Genomic DNA, 17403 nt, shown 5'->3' on the forward strand with positions numbered 1-17403 from the left:
AAAAAAATATATATCACAGTAAACTGAAATCTAAGGGAAAAAACACTCTGAATTCACAATTTGTTCCTATGGTTACACAGTGAATAGTATGACATAGAAGGGGTAAAGGTCAAAGTTGAATAACTTACAGTCGGGTACGTCTACTACCAGCCAGTCTTTGTGTGTTTCAGACCACTTCCCCTGTTCGTAAATCAAGGTTAGAAACTCCCAACATCAAAATGAAGAAGAACACCACTATTAGACTAAGAGTTGTCATGCAAAACATTAAGGCATCTTAAGTTTTTTTGTACAGGATACATCACAGTATTTTGAATAGAAAGGCTCTTCTCACACAATGACTGACTGGCATGGCGAAGGGTTAGCTAGAGTGGACCGGATCAGTTTTGCTCCAAACCTACTCGAGTCTTCTTGGCCAATGTCCCGAAGGAGGAGGGGATTGGGGGTGGGGGGGTGGGGGGTGGGGGGGGGGGGTGGGGGGGGGGGAGTGGGGAGGGAGGGAGGGAGGGTGTAAGCACCATTGTTTTAAGTGCTGCTTGCTGGTTAGTTCCCCCGTAGCCGACACTTCTTGCCCCTTGAGCGGTCTTCAGTTCTCTGCCTCTGTGTGGAGGAGGGGGGGTTCACCAATGATGTTTATGCTGTAGTTCTGGTGGACATTTGTTGGCAGAATCTGAGTCCCGTTCGTGACTTGGAATGGAACTAAGCTCGCCCAGGTACCAGGACTGTGGAAACACAACAGAGAGAGAAGGAGAGAACGGAAGAGGGTTTTGAGTCACCTGCATTGAGCAATGGAAGCATTTGGACACTTTGGAAAGCATGAGTAAAGATAAAATAACAGCAGAACAATCAGATTTTCTACACACACAATCATGAAATACTCTGCAGCATTACATTACACTGTAACACGACATCACTATAAAATGAACAGTTAACACTTTAGAGGGATAGTCAGCTGAGAAAAATAGTCAACTGAGGACAAAACACAAAAGGATTTATTCATAATGTCAAACCTACAGTAAATTAACCAATTATTTTGTTAGGCAGAAAACACACTTCTGTGCATATAGCATTTATGTCTTGTTAGGATGTGTCATTACTATGCAGCGTCAATCAATCAAATGTCTACGAATCCATCAATCAAATTCTATGGCAGTGTTTTATGAACATTTTTTTTTTTAAACGGCTCCCACAATAGTTTCATCCCTCTCATCCAATCATGTTGCTTTATCCAGGAAGAGTTTGACGTAAAGGTCTTATGTCTAGTCTAATCAGTCTATGGCTCGAAGGGGGACACAGTCAAACAAAGCGCTTCCAGTGTATTCCACCCATTCCTCTGAGGAGGATGTCAAGCGAGGATCACACCTAATCCCATATTGACAGACCCTCTCCATGTTGATCAATGGTGCTACGGAAGGGGGTTGGGATCTTTACAAATCCTCCCCATCCCCATTCAACGCACGCTAATGCAACACAACACAGCGATTGTTCACCGGAGGCGCAAACCGAAAGTGCAGCCTGCTTGCGAAACACAAACAATGTGTTGTTGTTCTCAAGGGGCTCAATGATACGTACATGTCGAATAATGAATGAATTACCCCCCCCCCACTGCTGCTACGTCTGAAATACCTGTCTTGTCTTGCACAATTGCTGCATTATAGGCCAACACTGTATGCAGGGCCTGATATATAGACACTAACTAGAATCTTATTTTTCAGGGGGGTGGGGGGGGGGGGGGGGGGGGGGGACGGTATGTTTGAAAGGTTATGTAGGTTAACTAAGTCCCTCCACTGCCCCATGCCGGTGTAAGGCTTCCTCAATAAATATGGAGAAGAGAGTAGATTCCTGTTGTCAGTGGGATAGGAAGACGACCTAACGAGGGAAAAGGAGAGGAGTGGGGACTGGATATGGTGGAACACTGACTTCATTTTCCCTGAGGCTGTCCCACCTGACAGGACTGGGTCTGTGTCCATGAATGGTGTCTAATGATCTGGTCTGCATTTTATACAAAACCCTGGGAAACCCTCAGCTAAAAACAATGGGAACCACATATTCAGTACGTCGCTAAGAGGATCATAGAAAATAAAACAAGAGAGAGAGAGAAAGGCAGAGATAAAGAAATAACATTTGACAACTAAATTTGATAAAGAGGGAAACATTGGAATCTTGTACAGTCAGTTCCAGTCCTATAAAGGGTTAAAACACCAGAGATGATCTACACAAACTATTTGGGCAGGGCTTTTCTCTCCTACTCCATCCTCATTTCTCCTTGACCCCCCCCCCCCCCCCCCCCACTCCCTTCATCATTCTCGCTCCTCCTACCAGCCCCCTTACCCTCTCTCTCTCTCTCCCTCTCTTTTTTCTCCCTCCCTGTCTTTGCCTAACTCTCTCTGTCTCCCTCTCTCGCTGGCATGCCAAAAATCATCTGACAGGAAATGAGAGATTACGTTTTTCCTACCTTGCTGAACAAAGAGAGCTCAGAGCAGGCTGGTTCCCTGCAGTATTCTGTCCTTCCCTCGTCTCTCTAATACACACACACACACCCTCTCTCTCCCACTCTGTGTCCTACTCTAAAGGCCTTCTCAGGTGAGGACAGCGTAGACACAGTAAAGGTAAACAGTGTTCATTACGCAGTCCATCACACTGTCAATCTCATATTACCACATATAGAATTTCGCCAAATGATTCATTGTTTACAAGAAAAGATGATGTCTTTGCTTGAGTTAGGGATTTCATTCATTTAGCCTTTACACTGAAGTGCAAGTCTGTATCTCAAATGGTACCGTATTCCCTATTTATTTGACTACTTTGGACAAAGGCCTAAAGTGCACTATATATGGACGCAGCCCAAGTTCACTTCCCCTACACAGGCGTGCAGGTGGCTTCAGACGAGGGCACTCACTAACACTAATGAGAGAAACAACTTTCCTCATGGATTCCTGCTGCGTAATCTATCCCCGATGGCCTCCTCTAGCTCCATCTTAGAGCTCCACGGAGCCAAATCACACTCATTCTCCTCCTCACAAGCGGAGCTCCAGCGGGCTTCTTTCAAGGATTAAGCCCAACCAAATTAGATTATCTAAATGGCATCTTAATGGATTGCTGACCCATTTCCTGCCGGATGGCAACATGCAAGTCTGGGAGTGTTTGAATTTGGGTCCTAGTGTGGAGTGGTTCGTTCATCAGACAAAGGATAATACAAACCCACCTCATCTTAACGAAATGTCATTTAAACAGCACATCCAACTTCTCGATCCTATGAACAAGCCTTTGCTAGTGAAATGATGGAATGCTTAATCTCTCTCTGAGATTCAGATTACTCAACGCGTGCAGAGAAAGACAAGTGTAAGCAAGAGAAAATCAACAACCACAATCTCAATACACAATGTCTCAGTACAGTCCATGAGCGATGCACCAGGTTATTCAGAGTGTCAATACTTTGCTGATAAAAATACGGAATTCCTCATCTACCCCCCCGAGATTCAGATTACCAAGACATCACTCGGTCTGAGGAGTAAGCAATGTGTGGTTAGTTAGAAAGTTACAGATAAAATGAAGATTACATGAAAGATAGCATCAACTATCATTTCAGGGTCAGGGACAATATAATGCCAAGGTTCCTACTATCAACTAAAGTGTTCTACAGTTGCAGTTAGCAATCTACACTGGCACTCTTCAGCAACATTTGAATTCAGTTCCTATCATACAGATACTCAAGCTCACCCAGCTAGTTCTGATTTTGCTTCTGGAAAATCTACAGAAGACAATGAACTTGTCTGAGCTGTCCTCTCTTGCAGTCTTTATCTTTCAAGAGGCAGCACTGATGATTTCATGAACTATCTCACTGAAAATATGGAAACCATCTAAAAACATACTTCAATTGCACTCAGAAACCCACTTATAGGAGACTCATGAGTTGGGAATTCCATGACAGAAGACATTGATTTAAATACCTGCTTAACTTTGAGTTGTATTAAAAGTCTGAAAGACAAATAATAAGGTTCCAAATGCAAAATATAAAAACCGTATACCGTAAGGAATCTGAATTGCGGTATCCTGACGTGCTCGTAAATCAATGAATCAAGTCTGACTAGAAATGGGTTATTCTTTCACTGCACCGCTCATCGCTCCTAAAGGCTTATACTGTACGATCAGGGAGGACCAGAAGTCGAGTCTCTGTTAGTCATGTCTAAGCAGAGAGAGAGAAAGAGATAGCGGGAGAGAGAGGGCAAAGAGAGAGAGAAAAGAGAGAGAGAAGTGAGAGAAGCAAGAGAGAGGGCACAGAGAGAGAGAGAAGTGAGAGAGAAGAGAGAGAGAGGGCAAAGAGAGAGCGAGAAGTGAGAGAGGAGAGAGAGAGAGAGAAAGAGAGAGGGCAAAGAGAGAGAAAAGAGAGAGAGAAGTGAGAGAAGCAAGAGAGAGGGCACAGAGAGAGCGAGAAGTGAGAGAGAAGAGAGAGAGAGGGCACAGAGAGAGCGAGAAGTGAGAGAGGAGAGAGAGAGAGGGCAAAGAGAGAGCGAGAAGTGAGAGAGGAGAGAGAGAGAGAGAGAGAGAGAGAGAGGGCAAAGAGAGAGAGATAGAGGGAGAGAGGCCTCCTTGTAGCTCAGGAATATATTTCCTCTTACCTCCACTGGTCTATTAGGAGGCCTAGAGAAGGGGCTCTCAGAAAACCCTTTAACCTCAGAGAGGGCAGAGTAGGCCAGTGGAGGTTTGAAGAGAACAGCACATATACATGCACCCCATCGATTCCCTCTATCCTATTATGTATACAGCTGTGTTCTACCATTTTAGAACAAGGAGAAACTATTCAGGAAATGCTTCTACACCTGCATTGCTTGCTGTTAGGGGTTTTAAGCTGGGTTTATGTACAACTGATGTAAGAATGGCTTTATAAATACATTTATTGATTTATTTATTGACTGACTGAGCTAGTTTCTCTGACAGACAAGGCCCTGGTGAAATAGAAGTGAACATGTTTTCTAAGAGAGGGAGACAAAAAGAGAGAGTGAGAAAGCGAGAGAGAGCGAGAGAGAGCGAGAGAGAGAGCGAGAGAAAGAGAGAGAGCGAGAGAATGAGAGAGTGAGCAAGAGAAAGACAGACAGAGAGAGCAAGAGAAAGAGCGAGAGAAAGAGAGAGTGAGCAAGAGATAGACAGACAGAGAGAGCAAGAGAAAGAGCGAGAGAAAGAGAAAGAGAGAGAGCGAGAGAAAGAGAGAGAGCGAGAGAAAGAGAGAGAGCGAAAGAGAGAGATAGCGAGAGAAAGAGAGAGAGAGCAAGAGAAAGACAGAGAGAGAGAGCGAGAGAAAGAGAGAGAGCGAGAGAAAGAGAAAGAGAGCGAGAGAAAGAGAGAGAGCGAGAGAAAGAGAGAGATAGCGAGAGAAAGAGAGAGCAAGAGAAAGACAGAGAGAGAGAGCGAGAGAAAGAGAGAGAGCAAGAGAAAGACAGAGAGAGAGAGAGAGAGAGCGAGAGAAAGAGAGATAGCGAGAGAAAGAGAGAGAGCATTGACGGAGGTACTTGTCTCTTTAAGTAGGCGGAGTGGGGTTATAGGACAAAGCCGGAGAGGCAGAAATGTTCACATACTGTAGCTAAAACGTTGACCTGTAATGACATGTCTATGCATTGGCATTGTTAAGTCTTTCCATAGAATGGTTTTACAGTAGCTGCCACAATTACATCCAAATGATGAAAACAAAAAAGATCCTTCTTTTGACTACGCTGCAGCAGTAGATGTAAATTAGAAACTACACTGAGTGTACAAAACATTAAGAACACCTGGTCTTTCTATGACATGGACTGACCAGGTGAATCCAGGTGAAAGTTATGATCCCTTATTGATGTCACTTGTTAAATCCACTTCAATCAGTGTAGATGAAGGGGAGGAGACAGGTTAAATAAGGATGTTTAAGTCTTGAGACAAGTGAGACATGGATTGTGTATATGTGACATTCAGAGGGTAAGGGTTGCCTTTGAACAGGGTATGGAAGTAGGTGCCAGGCGCACCTATTTAGTGTCTCAAGACTCTGGGTTTTTCACACTCAACAGTTTCCTGTGTGTATCAATAATGGTCCACCACCCAAAGGACATCCAGCCAACTTGACACAACTGTGGGAAGCATTGGAGTCAACCCTGTGGAACAAACACTTTCGACACCTCGTAGAGTCCACGCCCTAACGAATTGAGGCTGTTCTGAGGGCAAGAGGGGGTGCAACTCAATATTAGGAAGGTGTTCCTAATGTTTTGTCCACTCTGGGTATATAAATAAAATGACCGTAATGTACTGGCACCTCAGAACACCCATACAAAGGGCTTTCTGTCTCCGCCACGCAGTTTGAGACTCAACTCAAACAAAAGAGTACGAAGAAAAACAAAGAACAGTCAGAGATTTAAAGAAACGGCTCGTAACGGAGCTAAGACTGTGTCCCAAATGGCACCCTGTTCCCCTACATAGTTCCCTACATAGTTCACTGCATAGGAAATAGGGCGCCGTGTAGGACACATACATACTATTTGTGTGAGCTGTCACACTGCCGAGGACTCCAACAGATGTTTTATGTGTGTTTTACTTTCCCTGACACAAATCCAATCCAAGGCCTTCCTAAGGCTCAGCAGAAATGAAAGATAAATATGTGTTGCACTGGGAAAGGAGGGAGAGAGAGAGAGAGAGAGAGAGAGAGAGAGAGAGAGCAAGAAAGAGGGCTGGAGAGAGAGAGTGTGAGAGAGAGAGAGAGAGAGAGCAAGAAAGAGGGCTGGAGAGAGAGCGACGGGAGAGGGAAAAAGAGAGCAAGAAAGAGAGAGAGAGAGAGGCTGTGAAAATGTGGTGTTTGTTAACGATGCAATGCTTCTCTATAGCGGGGAGGACTGTTTTGGGCAATGTGTGAGAGCATGAGCTGGAGAGAGAGAGAAAGACATCGTTTCCCCTAAATCTTTTTGTTTCTCAGGAACTGCCATGGCCCCATTCCAAAGAGCCAATCAGCCGATTAAGTCTGCAGCATCCTGTCACACAGTGCAGTACACACAGGCATGCTAAACGATAGCAGAGTGTCCCTTGATAAGGTCCAGTAAAACAGTTAACCAGTAACACAGTTAACCAGTAACGTTAATCCTCCTCTGTCGATGACCTAACACACTTCTCCAAATGTCGTTTTTTTTTCTAAAAAGTGAAATGCATAAATAGGAAAAAGATGAAACCTTCTTTAATTTAAAGGTGCTTACCTAAAATGTCAAATTAAGCAATTTGTAGGTAATTATATGTAGGTAATTATATGTAATTAATATATACATTATAAAGCATAACTCACATACATTCCCAGGAACAACAGCTAAAGGTGGAGGTATGTAAAACGTTATGCAGATCACTCTTTGATGTCACGCACATCTTATTATGACACCTTGAATATCTCATTTGGCAGTGTTTTTGCCTGGTTGACATTCACTCTGGCAGTCTATGGATGATTATAATGACTTTTTATACAGTACAAATGCCCTGAGGGCTAGAACCTACTGGAATAGTGAGCAACGTTCAACAGATTGTTCACATTCTTTATGGGTTTACCAGATTCCCATTGTGGTGGCAGCAATGAAAGGGTAACTGAGGTAAGGAATGCAGAGAGATGAGTATTGAACTTGGTATGTTTATTACTACAGGGTCAATACAATCTCAATCTGTAGACTCTATTGAAAGTATGAATATATTGTGTGTGTGTGTGTGTGTGTGTGTGTGTGTGTGTGTGTGTGTGTGTGTGTGTGTGTGTGTGTGTGTGTGTGTGTGTGTGTGTGTGTGTGTGTGTGTGCGTGCGTGCGTGCGTGTGTGTGTGTGTGTGTGTGTGTGTCTACGTGCGTGTGTGTAAATGTGTGTGCCAAAGTGTGTGTGATAGGTGTGTGTTTCATCAGATAGTTTGTAGACAAATGATAGAGAGAATGTTTGAAATAATGGAAACGTTACCTTTGCCAAGCAATCCCCAAAGTATCCTCAGTGCCACTGGGACCATAATTCCTGCCGTTTTGATTCATGGTCCAGTCACATATCCTCAGCTGTCAATATAAACCTAGCAGTCAGACACGGAGCCAGCAGCACAACTCACAGCTCACTTTGATATCACCACACAACGTTACTATACAAGGTCACTACCAAACAAAATCATGCATGCAAGAAAATCCTCAAGCAGAGAGCCTGGAACAAACCAAAAAATAGGCCAGACTACTATCCTCCGGCTGTTTTTATCTAAACATGAAGAAATACGACACGTCGGTCATTATCGTTGAGTGATATTAGATCCTTCTACAGTTTCAAATCTATGGAAAGCAGATGAAATAAAGAACAGTAAGCATGCCGTCACACTTAAAACGAGGTTTCTAATCTGACCTGGAAGCAGAGAAGAGGTTAGTTTACACAATGTGAGTCATGTCAATGGCAGCCGTTCAGCTACTGTATAGGGGAGTAGTTTCCTATGATTAGCCTATGGGGCCAGGTGGTCCACAGGTTACATACATACATGTTGTTAGATAATATGTAGTGTTCATTCTTATTCTGCATGCAGGCTCGTTGAGGCATTTCTGTATTTTATAGCAGTCCTACTCGGGTCCATGTATCCCCGTATGGACGTGGTAGTTTTAGTGTATGATGGTGAAACTAGGTAGCTAGATGGCAGGGTTGCTAAACGAGGGCTGCTGTCTTGTCTCTAACGTCTTACAACAATGACACACACACACACACACACACACACAACACCCCTGAAAGACACACACACACTAACTCAAAACCACCACACACTCTCGTCCAGGCATTATACACACACACACACGTCCACAGTCCAGAAGAGAGGCATCTCAGCCAATACCCAGCTAAACTTGCACCTTTAGTCGACACACCCGTTTGGTAGCGCATCTTGAAAAAGTGCCTCGTGAGCAATCTTCCCACCGCTGTGGCAGACTGAAGAGTTCTTACGAGGGTTTAGTCATAAATACGCACCGCACTGAATATTCAAAACCCACTTAGGATGATCCATAACATTAGCCGTCTCTCTGAGAGCACCTGTACACAAAGCCACACAATGGTTTTCCACAGTACGTCTTGAGGTGAATGACTGATTTCCTCTAGTTTCCTCCGTGTATCTTGTGTGTATCGAAAATGTGAAGGTGTCTGCCGAATTACCTAACCAACGATAAAGACAATATTTACCTAAATCAAATGGAAACTAAAAAAACATACGCACTTGTGCGCACACACACACACACACGCACGCACGCACGCACGCACACACACACACACACACACACACACACACACACACACACACACACACGCACGCACACACACACACACACACACATACACACGCACACACACACACACACACTAGTCTATAACGGAGGATGTAAACAGACGCCACCACTCCATTTTTCTAAATCATATTCACTTGTTCTCCCAACACCAAGCCTCTACTATAAGCAGACTGCATGGTTAAGTCTCTAGCTTTACTCCTCTGCTAACATCAGAGACTAGGGTGCTGCATACACCCCAGCACACCAACAACCCTACACTGCCTTTCCATCATCCAGCCCAGCCTGTTGCTCTGCTTTGACAAAGCTTTGAGCAGAGAGAACGTTCTGGCTGTGCCAGACGCTCTCCCACCACCAACAACACCACCCTCACCCCCCTCCCCACGCTCTGTGCCAGGCCTGCCAGCACTCCTCTAGGGGGGCTCGCCATCTGTCTCCCGGCTCTGCCAAATCACAGTGGCAAGGGTAGGAGGGACGGGAAGACGTCGCCGGGGAACGTTAGGGGAACATTAGCGAAACAGATGCAGGCAGAATGGGGATTAGCAGGCTTCCTTAGATAATACCAAATGACATCTGATCACTGAACGTTCCCACAGGAATGCATAGCGGAGGAACGGTCCCTAGAGGGGTTAACCAAGGAGAAGACATGAATGGGAGTTGTTTTTTTCTTCACTGATTTTTTGCAGAGGAACTGTTTAGAAGGAGGAGGGGTGCGGGCAGGTGGGTGTCTTTGGGGTTGTGTGTTTGTGTGTAGAGTGCACACTGGGGACGTTGGGGGGCAGACAACACTTGGATCGCTACATACTGAAATATCACCGGTGACTGCATCTCTACAGCTACATACTGAAATATCACCGGTGACTGCATCTCTACAGCTACATACTGAAATATCACCGGTGACTGCATCTCTACAGCTACATACTGAAATATCACCGGTGACTGCATCTCTACAGCTACATACTGAAATATCACCGGTGACTGCATCTCTACAGCTACATACTGAAATATCACCGGTGACTGCATCTCTACAGCTACATACTGAAATATCAACGGTGACTGCATCTCTACAGCTACATACTGAAATATCAACGGTGACTGCATCTCTACAGCTACATACTGAAATATCAACGGTGACTGCATCTCTACAGCTACATACTGAAACATCAACGGTGACTGCATCTCTACAGCTACATACTGAAATATCACCGGTGACTGCATCTCTACAGCAACATACTGAAATATCACCGGTGACTGCATCTCTACAGCTACATACTGAAATATCATCGGTGACTGCATCTCTACAGCTACATACTGAAATATCAACGGTGACTGCATCTCTACTGCTACATACTGAAATATCACCGGTGACTGCATCTCTACAGCTACATACTGAAATATCAACGGTGACTGCATCTCTACAGCTACATACTGAAATATCACCGGTGACTGCATCTCTACAGCTACATACTGAAATATCACCGGTGACTGCATCTCTACAGCTACATACTGAAATATCAACGGTGACTGCATCTCTACAGCTACATACTGAAATATCAACGGTGACTGCATCTCTAAAGCTACATACTGAAATATCAACGGTGACTGCATCTCTACAGCTACATACTGAAACATCAACGGTGACTGCATCTCTACAGCTACATACTGAAATATCACCGGTGACTGCATCTCTACAGCAACATACTGAAATATCACCGGTGACTGCATCTCTACAGCTACATACTGAAATATCATCGGTGACTGCATCTCTACAGCTACATACTGAAATATCAACGGTGACTGCATCTCTACTGCTACATACTGAAATATCACCGGTGACTGCATCTCTACAGCTACATACTGAAATATCAACGGTGACTGCATCTCTACAGCTACATACTGAAATATCAACGGTGACTGCATCTCTACAGCTACATAATGAAATATCACCGGTGACTGCATCTCTACAGCTACATACTGAAATATCACCGGTGACTGCATCTCTACAGCTACATACTGAAATATCACCGGTGACTGCATCTCTACAGCTACATAATGAAATATCACCGGTGACTGCATCTCTACAGCTACATACTGAAATATCACCGGCGACTGCATCTCTACAGCTACATACTGAAATATCACCCCCGGTGACTGCATCTCTACAGCTACATACTGAAATATCACCGGTGACTGCATCTCTACATCTACATACTGAAATATCAACGGTGACTGCATCTCTACAGCTACATACTGAAATATCAACGGTGACTGCATCTCTACAGCTACATACTGAAATATCAACGGTGACTGCATCACTACAGCTACATACTGAAATATCACCGGTGACTGCATCTCTACAGCTACATACTGAAATATCAACGGTGACTGCATCTCTACAGCTACATACTGAAATATCACCGGTGACTGCATCTCTACAGCTACATACTGAAACATCAACAGTGACTGCATCTCTACAGCTACATACTGAAACATCACCGGTGACTGCATCTCTACAGCTACTTACTGAAATATCACCGGTGACTGCATCTCTACAGCTACATACTGAAATATCACCGGTGACTGCATCTCTACAGCTACATACTGAAATATCAACGGTGACTGCATCTCTACAGCTACATACTGAAATATCACCGGTGACTGCATCTCTACAGCTACATACTGAAATATCAACGGTGACTGCATCTCTACAGCTACATACTGAAATATCAACAGTGACTGCATCTCTACAGCTACATACTGAAACATCAACGGTGACTGCATCTCTACAGCTACATACTGAAATATCACCGGTGACTGCATCTCTACAGCTACATACTGAAATATCAACGGTGACTGCATCTCTACAGCTACATACTGAAATATCAACGGTGACTGCATCTCTACAGCTACATACTGAAATATCAACGGTGACTGCATCTCTACAGCTACATACTGAAATATCACTGGTGACTGCATCTCTACAGCTACATACTGAAATATCAACGGTGACTGCATCTCTACAGCTACATACTGAAATATCACCGGTGACTGCATCTCTACAGCTACATACTGAAACATCAACGGTGACTGCATCTCTACAGCTACATACTGAAACATCACCGGTGACTGCATCTCTACAGCTACATACTGAAATATCACCGGTGACTGCATCTCTACAGCTAAATACTGAAATATCACCGGTGACTGCATCTCTACAGCTACATACTGAAATATCACCGGTGACTGCATCTCTACAGCTACATACTGAAATATCACCGGTGACTGCATCTCTACAGTTACATACTGAAATATCAACGGTGACTGCATCTCTACAGCTACATACTGAAACATCACCGGTGACTGCATCTCTACAGCTACATACTGAAACATCACCGGTGACTGCATCTCTACAGCTACATACTGAAACATCACCGGTGACTGCATCTCTACAGCTACATACTGAAATATCACCGGTGACTGCATCTCTACAGCTACATACTGAAACATCACCGGTGACTGCATCTCTACAGCTACATACTGAAATATCACCGGTGACTGCATCTCTACAGCTACATACTGAAACATCACCGGTGACTGCATCTCTACAGCTACATACTGAAATATCACCGGTGACTGCATCTCTACAGCTACATACTGAAATATCACCGGTGACTGCATCTCTACAGTTACATACTGAAATATCAACGGTGACTGCATCTCTACAGCTACATACTGAAATATCACCGGTGACTGCATCTCTACAGCTACATACTGAAACATCACCGGTGACTGCATCTCTACAGCTACATACTGAAACATCACCGGTGACTGCATCTCTACAGCTACATACTGAAATATCACCGGTGACTGCATCTCTACAGCTACTTACTGAAACATCACCGGTGACTGCATCTCTACAGCTACATACTGAAACATCACCGGTGACTGCATCTCTACAGCTACATACTGAAACATCACCGGTGACTGCATCTCTACAGCTACATACTGAAATATCACCGGTGACTGCATCTCTACAGCTACATACTGAAACATCACCGGTGACTGCATCTCTACAGCTACATACTGAAATATCACCGGTGACTGCATCTCTACAGCTACATACTGAAACATCACCGGTGACTGCATCTCTACAGCTACATACTGAAATATCACTGGTGACTGCATCTCTACAGCTACATACTGAAATATCACCGGTGACTGCATCGCTACAGCTACATACTGAAATATCACCAGTGACTGCATCTCTACAGCTACATACTGAAATATCACCAGTGACTGCATCTCTACAGCTACATACTGAAATATCACCAGTGACTGCATCTCTACAGCTACATACTGAAATATCACCAGTGACTGCATCTCTACAGCTACATACTGAAATATCACCAGTGACTGCATCTCTACAGCTACATACTGAAATATCACCGGTGACTGCATCTCTACAGCTACATACTGAAACATCACCGGTGACTGCATCTCTACAGCTACATACTGAAATATCACCGGTGACTGCATCTCTACAGTTACATACTGAAATATCAACGGTGACTGCATCTCTACAGCTACATACTGAAATATCAACGGTGACTGCATCTCTACAGCTACATACTGAAATATCACCGGTGACTGCATCTCTACAGCTACATACTGAAACATCACCGGTGACTGCATCTCTACAGCTACATACTGAAACATCACCGGTGACTGCATCTCTACAGCTACATACTGAAATATCACCGGTGACTGCATCTCTACAGCTACTTACTGAAACATCACCGGTGACTGCATCTCTACAGCTACATACTGAAACATCACCGGTGACTGCATCTCTACAGCTACATACTGAAACATCACCGGTGACTGCATCTCTACAGCTACATACTGAAATATCACCGGTGACTGCATCTCTACAGCTACATACTGAAACATCACCGGTGACTGCATCTCTACAGCTACATACTGAAATATCACCGGTGACTGCATCTCTACAGCTACATACTGAAACATCACCGGTGACTGCATCTCTACAGCTACATACTGAAATATCACTGGTGACTGCATCTCTACAGCTACATACTGAAATATCACCGGTGACTGCATCTCTACAGCTACATACTGAAACATCACCGGTGACTGCATCTCTACAGCTACATACTGAAATATCACCAGTGACTGCATCTCTACAGCTACATACTGAAATATCACCGGTGACTGCATCTCTACAGCTACATACTGAAATATCACCAGTGACTGCATCTCTACAGCTACATACTGAAATATCACCGGTGACTGCATCTGAAAGACGACACCCCAAGTCGGTGAAACTCCTCCACCTTGTGTGTCTGGTCTCTCCACCCAACCCGCCTCAGAACAACTGTCTCAAACACACAGGAGAAGTGTCAATATATCTCATAACTCTACCTAATAAATATCTAGAGCCGGGGTGAGATGGCAAAAACAACAAAGGGAGTATACCTATGACATTGTTTACTCCACAGTGTATAGTCGCCTAGTGCCAGTAACCACAGGATGAAAGAGCCAGCTTCTTAGGTTTAAATCATCCTGAACCACAAACAACACAGACAAAGCCTGACTAATAAAATATAAGCATGATGAATCCTTCAAGTCTTTTCTATTCATTTAGTATTCAGCTCACAGTGTTAGTTTCATTTAATTGAATATAATATAAATTGATATTTTACACTATCGGCCAGTGAGACAACATTGAGTACAGCTGTTTAGTGACTTAACTGAGAGAAGTAGCAGGGCAATGAAAAATGTGGCATATGCCCAAAATAGTCCACCCCGCGATAGAGAATCATAGCATCATTAACAAACAGCACATTTTCTGCCTGCTGTACCTTTGCCAAGCTGCAGAAAAATACAGGCCAGGCTTTGTCATTACGTTCAACAGGAACGGTAGAGAAGAGAAACCACTGATTATTATGTAGCCGCGTGCAGATGCATTCAATTAAGCGTGGTTGGAAAGTCTTGGCTTCGGACCAGCGTGTGAGTGTGCTTCATGAGGAGGGGCTGGCGCTCCAAGCCTCCTTTTCCACCCTCGCTGACCACGATGATCCTAACCTCACACACACTTCAGCCACATCTTTCCAGGCGCCGGGACAACCGTTCGACGCCAACAACACCAAACAGTCTGGCTCTGGTCTGTATCATACACTGTCTGTCTGAATATTCTGACGTACAGAATAGTAGGGGAAGACAAGAAACCCACCCACTGTCTAATGGATACTGAACCACGACAGACAAGTAATTGATAAATGTGTATTTTTGTGCACTTTCTCCCTTCTGTACTATTGATGATACAGCATACATTGGCAAGAAAAGGTTTGTGAACCCTTTGGAATTACCTGGATTTCTGCACAAATTGGTCATAAAATTTGATCACAACAATAGACAAACACAGTCTGCTTAAACTAATAACACAAACAATTACACGTTTTCATGTCTTTATGAACACACCATGTAAACTAAACATTCATAGTGCAGGGTGGAAAAAGTGCGTGAACCCTTGGATTTAATAACTGGTTGACCCTCCTTTGGCAGCAATAACCTCAACCAAATGTTTTCTGTAGTTGCGGATCAGACCTGCACAACGGTCAGGAGGAATTTTACAAAACTGTTTCAGTTCATCAATATTCTTGGGATGTCTGGTGTGAACCGCTCTCTTGAGGTCATGCCACAGCATTTCAATCGGGTTGAGGTCAGGACTGACTGGGCCACTCCAGAAGGCATATTTTCTTCTGTTGAAGCCATTCTGCTGTTGATTTACTTCTGTGTTTTGGGTCTTTGTGCTGTTGCATCACCCAACTTCTTTTGAGCTTCAAGTGGCGGACAGATAGCCTTATATTCTCCTGGAAAATGTCTTGATAAACTTGGGAATTCATTTTTCCGTAAATGATAGCAAGCTGTCCATGCCCTGAGGCAGCAAAGCAGCCCCAAACCATGATGCTCCCTCCACCATACTTTACAGTTGGGATGAGGTTTTGATGTTGGTGTGCTGTGCCTTTTTTTCTCCACACATAGTGTTGTGTGTTCCTTCCAAACAACTCAACTTTAGTTTTATCTGTCCACACAATATTTTACCAGTAGCGCTGTGGAACAACAAGGTGCTCTTTTGCGAACTTCAGACGTGCAGCAATGTTTTTTTTTGGACAGCAGTGGCTTCTTCCATGGTGTCCTCCCATGAACACCATTCTTGTTCAGTGTTTTATGTATCGTAGACTCGTCAACAGAGATGTTAGCATGTTCCAGAGATGTTTGTAAGTCTTTAGCTGACACTAGGATTCTTCTTAACCTCACTGAGCATTCTGAGCTGTGCTCTTGCAGTCATCTTTGCAGGATGGCCACTGATAGGGAGAGTAGCAACAGTGCTGAACTTTCTCCATTTATAGACAATTTGTCTTACTGTGGACTGATGAACATCAAGGCTTTTAGAGATACTTTTGTAAACCTTTCCAGCTTTATGCAAGTCAACAATTCATAATCTTAGGTCTTCTGAGATCTCTTTTGTTCGAGGCATGGTTCACATCAGGCAATGCTTTTTGTGAATAGCAAACTCAAATTTTGTGAGTGTTTATTATAGGGCAGGGCAGCTCTAACCAACATCTCCAATCTCATCTCATTGATTGAACTCCAGGTTAGCTGACTCCTGACTCCAATTAGCTTTTGGAGAAGTCATTAGCCTAGGGGTTCACATACTTTTTCCAACCTACACTGTGAATGTTTAAAATATGTATTCAATATAGAGAAAAATACAATAATGTGTGTGTTATTAGTTTAAGCACACTGTGTTTGTCTATTGTTGTAACTTAGATAAAGATCAGATCACATTATATGACCAATTTATGCAGATATCCAGGTAATTCCAAAGGGTTCACATACTTTTTCTTGCCACTGTATACATGATATTCCTCTGTGGACTGCCTTACAAAATGTGAATCAAAGCTAGACAACTGTATCACGGGAGTGCAGGTCTGTTTATATGTCTGTGATGACTGACTGGCATATATAGTAGCTACATTTTAGACACTATTTGAAGAAAACAGGACCTTACACCCTCATCTATTATGCTACATCTAATGACTTTCTGCCC

The 17403-nt window shown here is 43.7% G+C and overlaps 1 protein-coding gene across 8 annotated transcripts in view; it reads right to left on the reverse strand.

The window, feature by feature from the left end:
- Positions 1 to 480: 480 nt before the first annotated feature.
- Positions 481 to 17403, reverse strand: part of LOC106608626 (nuclear factor 1 B-type) — a 90313-nt gene continuing 73390 nt past the window's right edge. For 6 of the 8 annotated variants that reach the window (XM_014206682.3, XM_082977408.1, XM_082977407.1 and 3 more), the window contains 2 exons: positions 7933 to 8021; positions 481 to 719 (listed from right to left, as the gene is read on the reverse strand). In XM_014206682.3, coding sequence (XP_014062157.3) covers positions 584 to 719; positions 7933 to 8021 — 225 coding nt within the window. In that variant the 3' untranslated portion in view covers positions 481 to 583. The remainder of the gene's footprint in view (positions 720 to 7932; positions 8022 to 17403) is intronic. The other 2 variants (XM_082977409.1, XM_082977410.1) reach the window with 1 other exon arrangement.

The sequence above is a fragment of the Salmo salar genome, chromosome 07 (genome assembly GCF_965601325.2).
Source record: "Salmo salar chromosome 07, fSalSal1, whole genome shotgun sequence".
Taxonomy (NCBI): domain Eukaryota; kingdom Metazoa; phylum Chordata; class Actinopteri; order Salmoniformes; family Salmonidae; genus Salmo; species Salmo salar.